This window comes from Sorex fumeus, unplaced genomic scaffold, assembly GCF_029834395.1.
Source record: "Sorex fumeus unplaced genomic scaffold, SorFum_2.1 ptg000037l, whole genome shotgun sequence".
NCBI lineage: Eukaryota > Metazoa > Chordata > Mammalia > Eulipotyphla > Soricidae > Sorex > Sorex fumeus.
The window spans coordinates 66,934,494-66,955,812 of NW_026606094.1; the positions used below are offsets into that span (position 1 = coordinate 66,934,494).

General features: G+C 44.8%; 2 protein-coding genes across 2 annotated transcripts in view; both read right to left on the reverse strand.

Moving 5' to 3' along the window:
* SPMIP4 (sperm microtubule inner protein 4) overlaps positions 1-963 on the reverse strand; it is a 37,723-nt gene extending 36,760 nt beyond the window's left edge. Inside the window, exon 1 of the mRNA XM_056118594.1 lies at positions 869-963. The gene's annotated coding sequence lies outside the window, so the exon portion shown is untranslated. The remainder of the gene's footprint in view (positions 1-868) is intronic.
* Positions 964-16,149: 15,186 nt separating this feature from the next.
* NPVF (neuropeptide VF precursor) lies at positions 16,150-20,729 on the reverse strand. The gene is made up of 4 exons (XM_056118702.1): positions 20,592-20,729; positions 18,889-19,289; positions 18,064-18,127; positions 16,150-16,245 (listed from the first exon to the last, which is right to left on the reverse strand). Exons 1-4 carry the CDS (start codon positions 20,727-20,729, stop codon positions 16,150-16,152), a joined length of 699 nt encoding a protein of 232 aa, XP_055974677.1.
* Positions 20,730-21,319: the final 590 nt, after the last annotated feature.

Genomic DNA, 21,319 nt, shown 5'->3' on the forward strand with positions numbered 1-21,319 from the left:
GGTAGGGCACTTGCCTTGCACACAGACAACCCAGGTACAACCCTAGAATCCCATATGGTACCCACCCAGCACGCCAGGAGTAATTACTGAGTGCAGAACCAGGAGTAGGCTTTAGGCTCACTCCTGCCACCCCCCCCCCCCACCCAAAATCAGGGCATTCAGCCCTCACCCAGTGCCCACCTATGAACCCTTAGATGCCAGCATCAATGATCAATGGCATCAGTGACCAATGGCAACTGAATGAGTTAGGTAACAATACATTTCAGTTGAACTGAATCCATATAACGGGAGATCTTCGGCAGCGGAGTCTGAACACTGTTAAGTTCACACAAAATAACTTAGCCGCGGATTACTGATGTAAATTCAATTCTTTAAAAAAAGAAGTTATAGGTCCACACCCAGAGCTGTTGGGGGTGTAGAGCGGGGAAGGTGCTGGGGGAATGTGGGACTGGGTGGGCTTGCATTGCCAAAACTCAGAGCATTTCCCCTCACTCTTATAGATTCTTACCTCAATTTTTACAATTGTCCTAGAATATTCCATATTGCCATAAATCTAGAATACTCTAGAATATTATGTTGCGCAGCTCTCTGCCCCCGCTACCCCGCCTCCAGCTAGCTCCCCACCTCCCTCCTCCTCCAGGATCTTTCAGACAAGCAGGGGGAACTTCATCCTCCACCAGAATCAGCAACTCTAGGGTCGGGGGTCCTACAGGAGGGTTCTGGTGGGAAGCCCGAGGGGAGTCCAAACTCAGACTTGGAGCGAGGTCTCTGGCGGAAAGGCGGAGAATGAGAGGTACAGCCTGAGCTGCCCCGCCCCTCGAGGCCGAGAATCCTCCACGCTGCTGGGACCCCCCCGACTCGGACGCACCTGGGACATCAGCCCGGCGGCGGCACTGACCGCAGCGCCCCTTGTCCTCCCCCAGCTGGTGGGCCTGGCGGGGCCTGCGATCCCGCCGCCGTCCGCACCTGCGGCCCGGGGAGCTTGCTGGCAGGTGCGGGTGAGCAGAGGGACAGAGACGCGAGCGCGCCAGGGCGGGGTTACAGGTGCCTGTGACGGCGACCGTGACCCAAGCACTAGGTAACACATCCATCCCTGCGCGGCCCCCCCGACCCGGGGCACGCCCTGGCTGAGCCCAGAAACTTGGCGGGGTAGACAGGTCGGGAACCCACGGTCAGTAGGCATCAGTCTAGGGCACAAAGTGAGGGCTTGGGAGGCTAAAACCAGTGGGAGGAGGAAGGGGCTGGACCAGTCTCCGGCCCCGCCCCTTCTCCGTGGCCCCGCCCCCTGCTGGGCAGCCAGCCTACCGTGCCGCCCGCCCATCGAGGCTACCAGCCTATCGTGCCGCTCATCTACGGTGGCTGCCCGCCCATCGAGGCCGCCAGCCAATCGATGGCTGCCCGTCTATCTAAAGCCCGCCAATGGGCGACGGACATTAGCTGGCCAGGGAACCGGGCTGCTGAGCCCGGGAGTTCCTCCCCTTGGACCGGGCGCAGCAACAGTGTTGGCCCTGGTCTGCTCGCGGGGCAGACGCTGGCGGCAAAGGGAGGCCGCACCACCCTTGCCCCTCCACTCTTTGGGTGGGGGCGCGGGCCCGGTAAACCAGCCGATGCTTTATTTAACGCCTAACGGTAGATTCCCACTTCGGTTACCTATCATGGGACCAACGTGAACCCCACGTGTCTGCACCCCGTGGGACACGAATTTCTGTGCTGGCCTCCGAGAAAAGGGGGAGGTTACGTTCTGGAGAAACCAGAGCTGGGCCTGCAGGAACACAGAGGGCGGCTGCCTAGAGGGGAGACCCCACCCCCCCTCCCACCCCTCTGTTACGCATCTGCCACGAGCGTGCGGGCTGCTCAGTTCGACGGTGGCTTTCCGGCACGAGGGAAAGACATAGATAGGCACGGTGGGAGCGGGTGGTTAGTATTTGGGGGTCCATTTCTTAGTCCCTGCGCCTCTCCCCCAGCTCTGTGGCAGTCCCGGGGAAGAGTCGCTCCTCCTACACACTGTTGCCACCGGCCCGAGTTGGTCATTATCTTTGCCAGCCTGTAACCCAGTGACCCCCCCCCCCGCCACCCCAAACTGCTCACGGCCCCAGGGGCCGCTCTCTGCAGTACTGGACTAACCACAGAGCATTGTCTGGGGGCTATTCCTGATACTGTGCTCAGGAGTGACCTCTGGTGGTGGTGGTGGTGAGGTGTATTCAGTGCAAAGCAAGCACGGTAACTCCTGCCTTGAGCTCTTATGCTGTAGTTAAAATTGCCTCAACTATCAGCCCTCGAGCGATAGCACAGCGGGTAGGAGCACAGCGGGCCGGAGCGATAGCACAGCGGGTAGGGCGGCGTTCGCCTTACACGCGGCCAACATGGCCGACCCGAGTTCGATTCCTCCGCCCCTCTCGGAGAGCCCGGCAAGCTACCGAGAGTATTCGATATGCCAGACACAGTAACAACAAAGTCTCCAATGGAGATGTTACTGGGCCCGCTCGAGCATCAGCCCTCAGGTGGTTTGTGACCTAACAACACAAAGTAGCACCTAGGCTAAAAAGGTTGTGTTCACTGACAGTGGGGTTTGTAGCCTCAGATATTTGCTGCTGACTTGTTACCTTTATGTTTTACTGACATACTCAGGGCTTGCTCCTGGCTCTGCACTCAGGAATTACTCCAGGCAGTGCTCAAGGGACCATATAGGGTGCCGGGAATCGAACCCGGATTAGCTGCATGCAAGGCAAACACCCTACCAGCTGTACTATCTTTCAGTCCCTGGCTTTATATCTTTGATGATCTCCTTTATCTTCATGTATTTCATATTTTCTGTAGCACTAGTAATCCAACAACGAAAAAAATCTACCTCTAAGCAAGTCCAATTGCACATAATATTACAATCTACCCTTAATTCCAGTGCTGCTTGGGGCATGGTATCACCTACTGTAGAAAATACTGAGCTAGACTGACCAAGAAAAGAGAAAACACAGTAGATAAAATGATAGGTGAGAGAGGAGACATTATGCCTGTTGCGACAGAAATGCAAAGGAGTATATGAAGTTACTGTGAACAACCGTATGCCAGTAAATTGGACATTGCCAGAAAGGGACAAAATCCCAGAGATATGTGGCCTACCAAATCTTAATGAAAAAAAAAAAGTAAGGAGATTTGTTTGTCAAGATCTGGCTGATCCCCATCTCCCACCAAAACCTGCCCAGGTTTCACTGGTGAATTATTTTAGAAACCTTAAAGCATCAACATCAAGATGTCTCAGACTCTTCCGAAAGATTAAAGATGAGGGAACTCTCCCAAACTCATTTTATGGGGGCACAATTACCCTGATATCAAAGCCAGACAAGGATACAACAAAACTACAGGTTAATGTCACTTGTAAATATAGATGCAAGAATTGTCAACAAAAGACTAGTAAGCCTATTTCAACAACACATGAGAAAGATCATATACCACAATCAAATGAATTTCATTTCTTGGATGCAAGGAAGGGTTAACATACATCAATAAAATTGTTTAATCTAGTCGCCAGAGAGATAGTACAGGGAGTGAAGCACTTGCATGTGGCTGACCCTGCCTGTCTACTGCACCACAGATGAGCACTGCCAGGGATCACTCCTGAGAACAGAAGTAGGAATAGCTCCAGAGAATAGCTGTGTGTGGCTCCAAACAAAAAGCAATAAATTAAGAAAATGAAAGATGAGAGGCATAAGTGGTCTGGAGATGCAGTTTAGCAGGGGCCCTGGATTTAATACCTGATACCACACACACACACACACACACACGATTATATGTCAAAATTCAATATTAGCTCATGATAAAAACTCTTAGATATAGAAAGAATGTACCTTGACATAATAAAGGTTATATATTGCAAGTGGTATTGCTCAGGCCTTGCCGTGTTGGGGATATCCCTGCCTGTTGGGGAACAGTTTTTTCCCCAAGGTGCCCGGAACCGTTGTGCACTGGGTCAGGGCAAGTGCTAGGATGTGGGGCGAAGGATGACGGGAGGAGTGGAGAAACACCCTCAAGAAGCAGTTGATGATGGCTCACTTTATTGCCAAATGCACACAGACGTTTTATATATTTTTTTTATAGAGAGTCTCGTCTTACAGGAAGTTCCAATCACATAAAGTTTAGCATTGTTGGCCTATTACCTTTTCTACTCTGCTTTGCCCCGGTCCAATCCCATTCAAGGCTAGATGCTGTGATTGGGATGACTTGCTAAATGTACGTGACAGTTTTCTGCATTTTTGGCATATGTGAGTAGGAGATCAAGTGAGGCTCAAGGCTGAACACCTAGTACTGACACCCTGTTTTGCTAACTTTGCCCAGTTACTCCCTATCGTGAGGCTTCACTTCAGAGCTGCTTTGCAATGTGGGGTCTTATCTGCTCTGTTGTCTGTTGCCTTGCTCCATACCTGCCACCCTGGGAAGCCTCTAGAGCCATACCCAGAGGTGTTTGGTGGTCATGTGTTGCCAGGGATGGAACACATGCAAGGCCTCTCTCTGCCTTTACCCCTGCATAATCTCTCTGGCCCTGGTTCAGTAGTTTTTCTTGCAGGATTCTTTCAATTTTTTAAACTTTTGGCCTGTTTCAATGTTTTAAACTCAAAACATTTCTCTGCTCAGAGTAAAATTAATCTAAAAATGGAGCGAGGAGGTTTTAGAAATTGGTTAGGTCAATTAACACAAGTCAGTTATGTCCATGAGCAGAGTTTTTGCCCAAACACCTTTACATGGTTCATGTTAGTTACTGGGAAGCAGCTAGAATATTGAGAAGTTTCTTCCACACTTGCCAATTTATTAACCTTTTTCAATAAGCGATGATACAGGAACTCTCTTTCTTTGCCATTAGCCCTGATTTTAGCTGTGCACTGCTAGTAAAAACAGGGTCCCTTTACTGTGTCCTGTTCTTCAGTTTTCCTGTCCAGAGGGGCAGTGTAGATTAGTGTTAGAATTTCAATGGGACTGGGAGAGGAGATCCTCTGCCCGTTTCTCTCAGTCTCCATTGACCCAGGGATCATACCCATAAGCCACCTCCTGCTGGCGCCAGATAATCTCATCATTGGCCTCTGTCCAGATCACATGGATTTTTCTCCCAAAAGGGAGTAACATGACACCTGCCATAGCCATGCCACCAGACTCTACGCCAGGCTGTTTCACTCAGGGTGCCTCAGAGGGGGGCGGGTGAGAGGCCTCCCCATCCCAAGGGACCAGCCCTGGAAACCAAAAACTTCCAGAACCCAACTGCTGCCTCACTCAAGGCCACTCCCCACACGCTCGGCCGAGCTTTACATATGAGTGAACCTATTCCTGGACATCATAAGACACTCCCTACTCATTCTCCATAAGTACCATACTACTTTTGATAGGGTTCAAATAGTAGGCAACAAATCATAGAGGTAAATATATATATTTGTATATGCATTTATACCTCTTTTCATATATATATGAAAAGGAATATATATATATATGTATATATATATATATATATATATATGGTCACAGTCACGGTCCTCCCATTGTTCATCGATTTGCTCGAGCGGGCCCAGTAATGTCTCCTTTGGAGACTTTGTTGCTACTGTGTTTGGCATATCTAATACATCACGGGTAGCTTGCCAGGCTTTGCCGTGCGGGCGAGATACTCTCGAGTCCTCCCGTTGTTCATTGATTTGCTCAAGTGGGCCCAGTAATGTCTCCATCGTGAGACTTGTTGTTACTGTATTTGGCATATCGAATATGTCACGGGTAGCTTGCCAGGCTCTGCCGTGCAGGCAAGATACTCTTGGTAGCTTGCCAGGCTTCTGAGAGGGGTGGAGGAATCGAACTTGGGTTGGCCATGTTGGCTGCATGCAAGGCAAACGCCCTACTGCTGTGCTATCGCTCTAGCCCACATATATATATATATACACATACATATATATATATATATATATATATATACGAAAGCTCACACCACTCAACCTTCAACAACATGTTAATGATATCCTAAAGAATGTCTTAATGGCCCCTGCCAAAATAGAACAATCTTCACACTATTTCCTCTATGTTTCCTCTATGGATACCTTTTTTTGTAGCATTTTCAGTGGTTTTTCATAAAAAATAATACAAAATATATTATTATATATTATTATATATTATTTTGGTTGTGCTTTGGGACAAGGATTGGGGATTGGGATGGAAACATCCAAAATTTGGTGGTGGGAATGGTGTGGGTTTGGTGTTTGAATATTAAATGTAATCAAATATTGTGAACTACCTTTTAAAAAAAATGTTAAAAAAAGTCAACAGGGCCCACCAATTCAAAACATGGTGTGGATAGGTGAGAAACCATACTTCAGAAATGATTTACTGTCTTCGGAAAGGGAGAGGGCTTCTCAGGTTTGATTGGCAGGCTCATGCGTCATGCCAGGCTCATGCGTCAGAGATGGCCGAATGCGGTGATGTATAGAACCCTGGCCCTGTGCCTGCTTCCTCCCTTCAGCACTGCCCTTCCCTTACAGGACACAGCCGAGATTGACAGAGAGAAGGCTGAAGGGCAGTTGTTAAAATGTCACCCATCCAGCCTGACATCCAAACAACTTAATTTACCACCATGCACTTTAATTAACGAGAGTGAAAAAGTGAAAAGGTTATGGTTTGCAATCAAAGAAAGTAATGCTTTGGTTACTGGAATGCAAATGGCTTAATTGGGAGGGTAACAAAGTTAATTAGGGCAAAAAAGATATATATTAAGAAGAAACTGAAAACGTTTTTTTCCACAATTCATTCTGCAGCTGATTTGATTTTCTAAAATAGAATGTATTTTATAATAAATACAACTACGGCATTCCAGTGCATCGCGCGCATGTGCGCGCGCGCGCACACACACACACACACACACACACACACACACACACACACACACACACACACACACACTTGGGCTTTAGGTCTCACCTGGTGGTGCTCAGGGCTTCTGGCTCTGGCTTCAGGTATCACTCCTGGATGTGCTCAGGGAACCTTATGTGGTTCTGGGGCTTGAAGCTGGGTCAGACACAGGCAAAGAAAGCCCCTTACCTACTGTACCTCCTCTCCAGCCCTGTACTACAAATATTTTTTAAGGGGCCTCCCCAGTGTTCTGGGGCCCTGAAGGACCACCATGGAGGTGCTTATGGGGGCACTGTGGTACCAGGAATGAAACTCAGAGCCATCTGCATGCAGAACACATGCTCCATTTTCTTGACCAAGCCCCTGACCCATATTACAGATATTTATTTATTTATTTATTTATTTTTCTTTTTGGGTCATACCTGGCGGTGCTCAGGGACCATGTGGGATGCTGGGATTTGAACCTGGTTTGGCCGCATGCAAGGCAAATGCTCTACCCGCTGTGCTATCGCTCCAGCCCCTGTTACAGATATTTGAATGTAAAAAGAATTTTGTCTGTTTGCGATAGGCGCTGTTTGTTTTGTTTATTTTAAGTACTTAGCCTTTCCTTGAGTATGCATTGATTCCCTGGTGCTAAATATCATTAACTATTAGCTAGACTTAGGCTGCCAAAACATGCGGCATTAGCTTGCATATAATATACTGTAGAATGAATGTGATTATATATTCATTTAAAAAGTTAATGTATTCAAGCATGAAAATACATAAATCTGTAATTGTACCTCATGGAGATTCACTAATCACGGTAACGGCCTCCCGTTATTCATCAATTTGCTCGAGCGGGCTCAGTAACGTCTCTATCATGAGACTTGTTGTTACTATGTTTGGCATATTGAATATGTCACGGGTAGCTTGCCAGGCTTTGCTGTGCGATATACTTTCAGTAGCTTGCCGGGCTCTCCGAGAGGGTCGGAGGAATCAAACCCGGCTCGGCCAGGCCTGCTGCGAGCCCTACCGCTGTGTATCGTTCGATTCATTAATAAAAAAGTTTTTAAAAAGTTAATGTTTGAAATGAGTATTAAGTGTACAGTGGAATTTTAAATGAGCTATGTACAATTGAGTATTTTCTGCCCTCTAGTGGTTGAAAGTATTTGTACAATATGAGTTTCAGTGCTCCATCTCCAATACTGTCTCTCTGGCCCCCAAACAATTATTTCAGATGTAGGACATTTGCTGCAACCTTCATGATAACCACAAAAATAAAACATGGAATAGATACACTTAGAAGATAAAACAAATAGAGAGAATCATTGAGAAAACCAAATGAAATGGCAAATAGAAAAAGAAACAACAGAAATAAGAAAAAAAAGAATACCAATAATTAAGCCATGTATAGCAGTAATCACCCTAAGTATGAGTTTTCTGAACCTATCACTCAAAAGGCCCATCGTGGCTGACTCGATGAAAAAGCAGTCTCCATTTATTGTGCGTGTGAGACCCAGTGTATCTAAAGAAAAACATAGACTCAGTGAAAGACTGGAGGAGGGGTTTTGAGCTGGTAAAAGACAGACGCAGAAACTGCTGTTCTCCAAAAGGGAATGCCCTGCCGCAGAGGCAGGGTGGGAAGGGGGGGATGGGGGGTGGGAGGGATACTGGGACCAGTGGTGGTAGAAAATGGGCACTGGTGGAGGGATGGGTACTTGATCATTGTATAACTGAAACTCAAGCACAAAAATTTGTAAGTCTACAACTGTACCTCATGGTGTTTCACTAATAAAAATAAAAAAAAAGAAACTGCTGTTCTCATATCTGATTAATTATATTTTCAGTCAATATAAAAGGTAATCATAGAGACAGATAGGCACTATATAAGGCTCAGAGGGACAATCCATCAAGAAGATTAACTGTCATAAATATATATGCATTCAACATAGGTGCGCTTAAATATATAAAATCATTTTTAGCAGACCTAAAATAAGACATTGACAATAGCACAATTCTACATGCACACACATACACAACTTTGTAACTATGTGGAGTTATTGATGTTGACTAAACTTATTGCGGTTATTATTTGCAATATGCCCATATATAAAATTATTGCATTTTTAACTGAATATAATGTGACACATCATTTATTAGCACTGTTAGCACTGTCTTCCCGCTGTTCATTGATTTGCTCGAGCAGGTACCAGTAACATCTCCATTGTGAGATTTGTTGTTACTGTTTTTGGCATATTGAATACGCCATGGGGAGCTTGCCAGGCTCTGCTGTGCGGGTGGGATACTCTCGGTAGCTTGCTGGGCTCCCTGAGAGGGATGGAGGAATCGAACCTGGGTCGGCTGCATGCAAGGCAAATGCCCTACCCACTGTGCTGTCGCTCCAGCCTAACATTAACATCATTTATATTTCCATTAACTTCTGGTCAAAAATTTAATTCTTGAAGGTATTAGAATATGCTATTTATGTGGGAATTAAGCAAGCTTGTAGAAGCTAGACAGTTCTATCTAGATGGCTACTCAATATTTAGACCTTTGCCCCCTAATAATAGTATTGGAACAATGTATTCAATAAAAATGGCAAATATTCTGGGTTCTTTTGCAGACCACAGTGGCCAATGACATGAAAGAGAAAGTTGTTTTCCACTTTCCTTATCTTATGTGCATGATGACCCGAAATGGCCCATTCGAAAGGGAACTTTCCTTTGTCTTGACCTTGTCTTTGCTCCCTGGAAAAGGACAGAGGGACAACATGCTTAGAAGAGGAGCAGAAAGATGACAGGAGTCTGGCTCCTTCATGATTGTGGAATCTCACAACAGCCCAGAACCACTTCTTTCCAGACTGTTTAAGATTTCCCGTGAATTTCAAAATTTTTCTGTGAGGGAGAACAAAAGTCTCTCTTGGTCAAAGTGCCATTATTTATGCTTTCTGTGACTTCCAGTTGCACCCTGACTTTAACTGGGTCTTGAAGGATCTCACCTCCCCACTTTTTCCCCTTCTGTCATTGTTTTGCGATGACTGGAGCCCCCACACTTGGCTATGGTGCATGCACAGAGATTGCACATTTTGTCGTGGCATCAGGAACCGCAAACAACAGAGCCTCTGTGGTTCCACTATGGTCTTCGGGGTAGTTCTAGAGGGTCAAACCTGTGGCTTCACTGCCTTCAAGCTTGCAAGTCAGGTACTCTCCAGCCAAGTGATCCCCAGGCCCTTCTGTAGGGTTTTGATAAATAGAAAAAGAGGTCATTGAACTGAAGACTCTATTTGCATGAACAAAGGTATGGAAATATGGAGAGTGTGTTTTTAGAGAATAACATGTAGTTTGGCTTTTTTTTTTTCCCTTTTGGGTTACACCCAGTATTACTCCTGGTGGTGCCTTGTATGTGACCAACCGGGTTTGATCCCCAGTATCAGTGCTGGGGATCAAACCCGATTGGTCACATACAAGGCAAATGCCCTATCCACTATACTATCTCTCTTCCCCTATGTCTTTTTTTCACTTTTATTTTTTAATTAAATTTATTTATTTATTTTGAATACCCATCCCTCCACCAGTAACCAATTCCCACCACCAAGGATCCCAGTAACCCTCCCACCCCCCATTCCATCCCCATCCCACCCTGCCTCTGTGGCAGGGCATTCCCTTTTGTTCTCTCTTTCCTATTCAGTGTTGTGGTTTGTAAAAGAGGAGCCTGATTTTCAGGGAGGAACATTGGAGAATTTACTTTCCATTGACCACTCTATATATAAGAAGATGTTGCACGGTTGTGTAAGCGGCCGCACGGTTTGGAGCAAGAGTCCTGGTTCCTGCATAAGCGAGCTATGCTTGTAGAGGCTCATGGTCACCGGGGTTCCCTCTGGAGGAGGCGGGATGCAGCACCTACCCCATCAGGGACTCCCGGGGATCTTGGCTCTCTTCGGGACCCAGAGCATTCTCGGTAGCTGTGGAGGCCCCCCCCGCACCCCCCTCCCCCCCACGTGGGCCTTTCTTCTCTGTGGCTGTGTTCTGTAAAGATCTCCCCTATGTTTTTTAAACAGTTATCTGTTGGGGCTGGAGTGATAGCACAGTGGATAGGGCATTTGCTTTGCACACGGCCATCCTGGGTTCAATTCCCAGCATCCCATATGGTCCCCTTAGTACTGCCAGGAGTATTTCCTGGTACAGAGCCAGGAGTAACCCCTGTGTGTCACCAGGTGTGACCTCCAAAAAAAGGCAAAAAAAAAAGTTATCTGTTCCACAGGAAGATTGTGGCACTCTGGGTGCAGAAAGATCTTCAAGAAAATAAAAGAAGCCCACACAGGTTATAACTGGGGCCCAGGGCTCTCTTCTCTCCTGGAGATGGGATTTTATTGGTCACACTTAGATGAATACCAACCCTTCATTTTTCATCTTTCCTGCTGAGAAGCGGGTCCCCGAGTCTGTGCACTTCTCTCCTCTTTGCATTTCTTATAGTCACTGCCACTGAGTGATGTGTACAGAAGGTGGACCTGAGATGGAACTTGTTTTTTCATAAAAACCAGGGTACATGTGTGCCAAATGCCCAGCTTCCCCCTGGTGTCCCCACCCTCTGTTTAGTTTTGCAGATTGGTTGAAATGTAGTGAGGGCGATCCTGATGAAATTTTTTTGGGTGACAAAAGTGTTAAAAGAGAGAAGGGGGTCGTGGAATGTAATGTTGTGGGGAGGGGGCTGGGAAAGTACCTTGTGAAGATCATGCATCTGTTTTATGCGACTGTACAAAGCCAGTATTTGAAGGAAGATTGGGTGAAACCATTTGAGTGATTCTGATTGGTTTGGCTTTATGTTCTGATTTAGCACTTGTATATGACCTTGCTGGACTCCACTGGGATAGATGAGGATTTGCGATGAGAGGCTGGGGAATGGACATCAGAGAACCATATTCGCTTACAAAATGAATTGTCATCCATTTAAAATAGTTTTAGAAAGAAAAAGTTTTCTAGTGTAGTAATTCTCAAACTTTTCAGGATCATAAACCCTTCCAAGAATTTCCCCCAAGAACTCTGAACTCTCCCCCAAAGAATGCATGTATGCTCATATACATACAATGATTTAAGAAAAATATCAGTTTTAGCAACTGCCAGTATGCCTTATAAGGAGAGTCTACAAGAGCTGTCAAAAGTGTAGTTCTAACCCAAACGCCAACATCTAAGAATGTGGATCTAATTAAGGTCATTATGTGCAGACTTCTGGAAGGAATTAGTTGTAATGAATTTCTGCTAGTCTTCAATTCAATTCCCTTCCCACTTGCCTCTTAAAGGGTAGGATTTGGGTTAACAATGAGCTTTTTGGCACGCCCTGCTTTCTTGCTGTGACTGGCCTTTTCTGTCCAGGTACTGGGGACACTCTGTCATTTTGTCTTTACAAGGAAGGGGCTTCCATAGCATGAGGATATTCATGTACATGAGGGAGACAGAGAAACTCGACGCCAAGTGTTGAAGAGGCTGGGGGCAGCAAGTTAGAGGGGGTGTTTCGAGGTCACATAGGTGTGGCGGGAGAGACTGGGTGACGAGATCTATGCCTTGTGAAAGAGAGACTGTGGAAGTTGTTTTGAATCCTACTTAAAAGGACCCCCCCCCCCAAGAAAAATGGGTGTTTACAGATAAATGCCTGGGACCCAGGAGGAGGATGGTGGCCAGTCTGGGGCTGGAAAGGTTTTGTGAGAGACAGATGAGTCATGGGGATGATGGATGGCCACCATCGGCTGTGACCAAGGGATTTTTGCACCCTGCTGAGAACTGTCCTATCTTTCAGGCTCTCGACTCAAGTTTTCTTCCATCTGAACAGAGTTTAACAAAGCAGACAGAGAGCAGGGTAACAGGAGTGGCTGAAGAGAGCAGAACTCAGTCACTGTCCCTGATCTCAGACTTCCACAGGAGCAGCTGGGGTGAGTGAGTGAACGACTGTAGGCAGATTTCATGGTCACAGAGCTAAAAATCTGCTGTCACTCAAGGACAGCAGTGAAGTTCATGCAGTCTGGTCAGCTCTCTACCCTAGGGTCTCTAGGCCCTTTCCTGTCCCTTACATTTTTTGCTTGTTTTTTAGTTTGAGGGCCACACCTGGCAGTACTCAGGGTTACTCCGGGCTCTGTGTTCAGGGATCACTCCTGGCGGTGCTTGGGGCACTGTATGTGGTGTCAGGGATGGATCCCAGGTCAGCTGTGTTTAAGGTCAGCACTTACTATCTTTCTGAGATTTAGCTTCTTTTAATTAGCCACACCTCAAAAAAATGCCTAAAAGACTGCTTTCTGGTGAGAATCTAATAAAACAAAACTTTTTCCTGTCCCCACATTTGGGATTTACGGGTAGAGAAATTGCTGCTCTATTTACTTTATTTTCCGTGATGGGATTCAAACCCAAGCAAGACAAGTGCTTTATTGCTGAGCTATATCATCTGTGTCTTTTACATAGTGAGTAGGATACAAAAATAAAGGTGCAGTTTGATCATATCTCACGAGTCAGGAGTGAGTATGTGTGTGTGTGTGTGTGTGTGTGTGTGTGTGTGTGTTGTTGTTGTTGTTGTTGTTGTTGCTGGGGATCCAGCCCAGGACCTCATACATGCAAGACATGCACTCTGTCATGGAGCCACTTCCCAGCCCGATGCAGCTGTATTTTATACCCGCTGTCAGATATAAGCAGCCCCAAGTCTGTGTGACAAGCTGGCCTTTGGTGCACCTGTAGAGACATGGGAGCTTCTTTGATGACTAAACACATTAAGGGATTGGATGTTGGGAGTGTGGGTAAAAGAACAAGCAGGGCCAGTGTTAGGGGGAACAGGACAGGCCACATGACTGTTGGGCTTGGAACAAAGCAAAAATGTGAGGCTCCTGAGCAATAGTACAGCGAGTGAGCATTTGCCTTGCTTGCGACCAACCCAGGTTTGATCCCTGGCACTTCGTATGGTTCCCTGAACATCGCCAGGAGTGATCCTTAAGTGCAGAGCCAGGAGTAAGCCCTTAGCACTGCTGGGTGTGGCCCCAAATCCCCTGCCCCCTTAAAGGAAAAGTGAGACTCCTTGTCCAAGTTGTTAAAAATGTTAAGATGGGGTCAGAGAGTATAGCAGGCAGGGCATTTGCCTTGCACTTGACCTACTAAGTTTGATCCCCGGCATTCAATATGCCCTGAGCCTGCCAGGAGTAATTCCTGAGTGCAGAGAGAGGAGCAAGCCCTGAGAACTCCAGATGTGAGCCCCCAAATAAGACAAAAAAATTCTCAAGGTAGCAAGAGCAAAGCATTTCCCCATGAACTTGGTTCTGCCTCACTGCGGGGGCTGGGGACAAGCCCTTGGAGCTGCCCTGGCTTGAGCAGCAGAAGTTGGTAAGGGGGCAACTTAGAGATTTGAGGGGTGTTAGAGATCTAATTAGAGGGGACTTGGGAGTATAGGCTAGAGACTCCCTGAAATGTTATGAAACGATGTGCCCTTCTCAAGTGCATTAGCAAAGCCACTATCTCTCATAGGTGAATGCTTTTCCAGTGGAAGCTGATGGAGAAGCCAATGACGGTTCAAAGAGAGTAAACCCCAGGCTGACCCCTGGCTGTCTACTCTTGTGCTTAATGTCCAATTAGATTGGCACCTTTGATCCCCATCCCGTGCTGTCAGTTGCAAAGAATGAGAGAGATATTGTGGCCCATGAGGTAGCAGCCCAACCTCGCATAAGACACACATCGCTGTAGCAATGAGTTGGTACAAAGAACCAAGGGGTATTGTTAGTGCAGCTGCTGAAGGAAAAGTGGGATAGGTCAGCAGTGGCCCGGAGCCTAGGGAATTACTCTGCTCCTCTCTGCAGAATTTTCTCTGCAGGTCTGTCTCTGTTAAGGCCTCTGTAAAGCTGGCAGCCAGTGTCTGTATCTCTTTAACAGGATCTTTCAGGATACCTCTCATATTTTAGGTCCTGCATTTATGGGGAAATTTCCCTCACCCCCTAAGTTTTTTCATGCCATTCAAGCATTTTGGTAAAAAACCTGTGCTTGACAGCTAGAAATGTCCTCCTATAGGAGTCTGGAGAGAGAGTACAGTGGATAAGGCATTTGCCTCACATGTGGCTGACCTGGGTTCAATCCCTAGCACCTCGTCTGGTCTGCTGAGCCCCTCCAGGAGTGATCTCTGTGTGCAGAGCCAGGAGTAAGGCCTGAGCATTTCCAGGTAAGTCCTTAAACCAAACCAAGTAACAAAAACCAAAAAAGAAAAAAAAAAGAAATTTCCTCATATCACAGAGCATTCAGGGACAAAATGGGTGTTTATTCATCTTTTAGTGTAGCAAGGTAATGCATGATACCTTCTTGTGCAGAATAATCATGATGAACAACAACTGGAAGTACCTGACATTAGGATGAATACCACAAATCCATGGATTGGGGTGGCTAGAGACCCCGCTGGGGTATGAAGAGCCAGCTCAGTCCTGATCTCCTGAGCTCTGCGTCCCTTCAGCTGGACATGAGAGAATGGTCCGGATGGGCCTTTGTAACCCCCCCAGAGGCCAAGCAAGGATGGTGCCTGGAACATCACCCACAGAGTGGGGTCAGGAAGGGGGGGCCCAGGGTTCCTTTCAGACTGTTATTAAGGCAGTGAACCTGCGACTTTGAAGCTGCCCTTCCTCAGCCAGGCACAAGGGTTGGAAGATGAATGGGTTCAGTGGTGGAGTTGCCCGAAGCCCCATGTTCCGTATCGTTAGGGATGTTTGTGTTTGCTCTAGACCAGGGGATACTGAGAAGTATCCTTGCATCCTGCTCCTCGCATCTCTCTTGAAAAAGATGAGAGTGCATCTGGGATGTTAGGCCAGTGAGCTGGTGTGATACTTCTGGGAGAACCCACTTACGAAGCAACAGAAAGGACTGCGCAGCGACTCTGGACCCCCCATCCCATCACTCTTTGGCTCACTGTCCACTGTGCTGGAGAAGGTAGGGAAGGAGATCTCTCCTCTGAAGCGAGACAGGAGGAAGAGAGCAGCCGTAACCCCTTGCCCACTTCAGGTCTTGCCCACCCTCAGCCGGATCAGCGGCAGGGAAGGGCAAACTCTGTTTTGGACGTGGAGTTGGCATTTTTAACTGGGCCTGATGGAGCTTTTTAATATCAAGAAGTGGCCAGGGATGTTACTGAGTCTGTTCAGGGGATTATTAAAGGATCTCTCCACAGCAGGCCACAGAGAGTCACCCCGACCCAGCTGAGGCCAGGGCGGAAGAGAAATAGCCTTGTTTCCGGGCTGCCCCCAGTGGAATTGAGACTGCGCAGGAAACCAGTTATATAGGACTGAAGACTTCATTTCTTCTATGTAAAGCTGGGTCCCTGTGCATTTGTGTTGTGGGGCGCTGTGTCTGTAAAGTGAATTTGAGAGTGACCATACTGCTTCTGCAAATCAAATACCTGAAACATTGAAGGAGGAGAAAAGAGACATACATAAAGGTGACTTCCCAGATAAATAGGAAACAATAAAGGGGCACCTTGTAAGTTGCCTTTTTCTTTCTCTCTCTCTCTTGTTCTAAAGATTTCCATCTGTCAGATTCACAGTAGTGGAAGCATTGGGCCACACGCTGTGCCTCACTCTGTGCCTCACTCTGTGCCCAAGACTGACGCCTGGCAGTACTCAGGGACCATAGGCGACGCCAGGGATGCAAATCTGGGTTGGCCATGTATAGAGCAAGCACCTTATCTCTTTGATCTATCTCATTGGCCTTAAAAACATGTTTTTAAAAGTGTTATTCATATTAATTTGTTATGCATGTTATTTTGCCAATTTTTTTTATCATTGTATTTGTCAGACTCTTTTCACTGAGTTTTACTTAACTTAAATTGTTTGTAATTAAAAACAATATAGGGGTCACACCTGGTGGTGCTTACAGGACAATATAGCACTGGGATCCTACTGAGGATAGTATGTGCACCCTCAGCCTTGTGCCCGTGATCACATAGGAGAGATGTGGTTTTAGTCTGTCTGCCTCTCTCTCTACTGCCAGAGCTTCTTCTTCTTCTTCTTCTTCTTTTTTTTTGGTTTTGTTTTGTTTTGTTTTGCTTTTTTGGTCACATCCAGCGATGCACAGGGGTTACTTCTGGCTCTGCACTCAGGAATTACTCCTGGCAGTACTGGGCAGAAGGGAGGGGAGGGAGGGGAAGGAACTATATGGAATACTGGGAATAGAACCCGGGTTGGCTACATGCAACGCAAACATTCTAGCCACTGTGCTATCGCTCTAGCCCCTGCCAGAGTCTTCTTAACTATTTGCAATACTCAGTTTATTTAGACAAAAGCTATTTCATTTACATTAAAATATTCCTAAAATAATTTAAAAATAACTTTCAACATACTTTATAGTGACAGAAAAAGTTTGTGTCAGAGAGTGCAGAAGTTTATTCTTTCACCTCTGTCTTGACAACTGAGCTGTTTTCACATTACAGGTCACCATCTTGCATCATCTTTCAGGTTCCGGAGTCCTTAGTTTTCTTGTTTCAGTTCTGCCTCATCTCTATTCCTGAATCCCAGTCTCCTAAAATGTAAGCAAAAATATCCTCAGAACCATGGCATATGAGAACATCTAAGAACAAGTCATGCTCCTAGTCGCCTAACTATGTGTGAGTGGAGTTATGTGGTCCTGGAATGCAGGGGAACTGATGGGCCCTTGAATTTGGCAGGGGCTCTGACTCCCAGACCTCACACTGACTCAGCTCTCTCTCTTCACTTGCCTGCTGCCAGCATGTGGTGACTTGCCAAATTCGACCTTTTTAATATTTCAGGCTCACTGTAGAAACGTCATTGAATCTTGTTTTTCTGATTCATGATGTCTAACATCTTTATGTGGCCCTGAATACCTGTCCTGATCCCATTCTTCTGCCCTCTTTCCTCTCCTCTTTGCATGCCCTTTCTTCTCTAAATAGAACTGTGTCTGTTCTTGGCTTCTTTTGTTTTGTGTGAAAAAGAAGCCCTCTCCTTCCACCAGTTTCTGAATGTCCAAAATAGAATTAAAATTCCAAAGACCCACTGAGGAAATGACCTGGATTCTCACGTGAGAAAAATAATCTCTTTTTTTAAATGTTGATTTTTTTTTTTTTTGACCACAGCCAGTGAAGCTTAGGGGCTATTCCTTGCTTTCTACTCAAGAGTGACCCCTGGCTGTGTTTGTAGAATGATATGTGTACTGATCACACCCCGGTCAGTAGTATGTAAGGCGAATGCCTTAACCTATGTACCGTTTCTTTGGCCCGGGAAACAGCCTCTTTATCAATTCCTCCTAGGATCTGATTAATGGCGGTCCTGCAATATTTTTCATTCTCTGAAAGACCAATGACTTATTGTGGACCACACAGAGTTCAAGGCATTGCAGACAGGGCACACATGTGATGTGATTTCTAAGGTTGAAAATCTAGAAAAGGGAAGGGACCTTAGATAAATGCCAAATGGGCCAACTACCACAATGGCTTCTCTGAATCTGGAGTGATCTGAAGTCTCACTGATAAGGGGTCCCGGGTTGCTTCTTTCTTTCCATTAGGCCTTAACGGGAGTGCTGTGTTCTACTCTATGTAAAAAATTAAATAGATATTCTTTTCTAGAAAATAATGCATAGGTTATTAATTTTTGAACTTTTTATCAAAGACTCTTTCCCTACATGTAGTAGATAAGACTTATGAGTGGAGAAGATTAGTATATAACTTATTGATAAGATGAGATCCGTAGGACTGGAGCTGCAGTTCACTGGTGAAGCACATACTTCAAGGCCGGGGAGAGCTAGTAGAGTTAGCGTGCAGCCCTGGTTCCATCCCTGGCATGGACACTACCTGGTCCCCAAGTACCTCTGGGGATGGTGTCAGCTTCCAACCCCACAGAGTGTGAGGCCCAGAGCTTGATTCCCAGCACCTGTCCCTACTCAGATAAAGTTCTGATTTAAACTTGAGAAAGAAAGCCATTATTTTAGAATCATCCCTTACCTCCTTCTCAATATCCCTCCCCCAAAACCCCAACCCATCCTTTTTGAGGATTCCGGACTCATGCTCTGTAACTTCTATTCAGGTATTTACCTTGGGTGCTTTTGACCAGGATTCTGAATATGTTGAGGCTGACAGATCCCGAGGGGTGTCAACTCAACTGCAGATGGTGAATGCTTGTGTTGGAGAAAATCACTCAGTGTCTTGGTGACACTTTGAGTTGTTGTTCTGCCAAACCTTTGGGGCATATTAGGAACACGTCTTGAGATGCCTTCTTTCATGTACCTTCCAAATTTCAGAGGCAGGTTGGCCCTTTCACCTGCGTTCCTTTCTTCTTCTGTGGTCCTCCCAAATCGCAACGGCAAATTGGCTGCAGAGGGTTGCATTTTCTTGACAGTTGGGGAACTCATCTTGTTGGCATTTTTTGGCCCCCAATCTTTTAATTGTTCAAAGTTGTGATTTGTTTCCTTCTCCCCCATAGGGGCTCTTGTAGGCTATAATTAGAAATGACCATTAAAATAATTTATCATTGTTATAAGGCATAGATTTGAACCCTAAATTAACTTAAATTCAGACTTTAATCTGCAGAATTGTTAAAGCCATAAACAAAGTTTGTATTATCATGTGCAGTATTTTTTAATAAATAATTTGTATTAAGCTTCTTTAAAGCAATCTAGTTTCTCTGTCCCTGGACTATTGTAAGACAACTATAAGATATTAATAAAATATGTGCAGTGAATATAGCAATGTAGTTGAGCAGCAGGAACATAATGAAGTATTAAAATGAAGCAAACGTTTCTTTCACCACAGTTATTCCCTTTCCGTGTTTGATGCATGTTGTTTATAAAATATTTTCTATACTCTTATATTTTATTTTAGGGGAAGCTCCCGGTGTGTCTCTCATTCCCTCTCTTTAAATGAAGACCAATGTGGGGGATTCAGGAGAAGAAAAAGGCACCTTATATTTTCAGGTACAATTGGAGGAAGCGCCGTAGAGTTTATTTATTATCCCCCCCATATTCTGAGTTCCACTCCAAAAGCATTTCTCAAGAAACTATTTTTATTAGGACATAAATTACTTTTTTTTTCAGTAAAGGATCAATTGGTTTGTGGCTTACAGTCCCACTCATATACCAGCTTTAAAGAAACCATTGTTAAAGATTTAATTAGATTTAGTTTTACCACAAAAGTTTGTCTGTATGAAGATTTTTGCATAATTGTTTTCAGATTGTAAAAGCAGTACAATAATCCTTTCAGCAAATTTGGAAAATATATATTAAAATAAAAAAACAGTAATAGAAGCAGATAGAAAAAAACTTGCAATTCATCATCTAGAGGAAGGTACACATCTTACTTAGATATATATTTACAACAACCTTACTGTCTCATAATTTCTATGTAAAAAATGTAAATGTTGTATTATTTGTTTGTAGCTGAAGATGGTTCAAATATACAGCTAGTATGTATCCAGAACTTATTTCTGCAACTAGTAATAACTGTTGTACATGCTAAAGTCAATTGAAAACTATTAATGCATCATATAATTGCTAAGTATCATACTGAGTACTAAAATTATCCAGCAGGCACCAGGTGTTTGTTAAAAAATAAGGTTTGCTAAAAAAAAATCAGGTGTTTGCAAAAAAACATGAATATGCCATCATGGGAAAAATGAGCTGTGAGATTTGACAAAAAGCAAAGTAGCAGCAAACATATTCCTCACTCTTTACAAGAACATTAGATTTCAGACAAATATTATATGGTTATATGCCAGTCCCATTAGAATTAGAAAAACTTACCTCAGAATATTTGTGATAATTTTCCTTGCTGTGAAGACTGGGCATCATTAATTCATCTGCGCAAAAGCTGTTTGATGTCAACAAGCTCAACATGGCTAAAGCTAATAAAATGTACCGTTTTGATGAAATAACTTCCATCTTGCTTGAAATCCAGAATTAAATTTATATGTGCAATAAGATGTCAATTGACAAGAAGGGCTATCTTGGTCTTTTATACTGTCTAAAAACAAAGAAAAGTTTGCTTTAATACTGACATCAGTACCACAAGCTTTAAATCCTACTATTAATTAGGGTCTTTAAATTCTGCACGTAAGGAATGTGGACAACTCATTCTGAGAAGACAGCACTCTTTCTAACTGTTAACATTAGCTTCGAAAATATTTTTTTTATTGTGAAGTCTAATTAGGTAAATGTGAGGCTGCAATAATTAAGATTCCAAACAAACAGAAAGCTTCATTTCTCTGCGCTCAAAAAAGTATTGTTTTTTTCAGTGTTTGCGTCAATTCTTGGAAGAAGGGAAAATGTTATTCGATACATGCTAGCTATGCATACATTTTTTTATTCACACAAAAGAGTTAGATACAGCTTCTTCAGAATGGCAAACAAAACTAAGGATGGGAAAAAGTCACATCGTCTCCAAATAAAATGCTGTGAATCAAGTTTTTATGAAATGCCATTTGGTTACTTAAAAGCTTCGGAAGTAAATATCAACTGTAACCTGCAGGGTG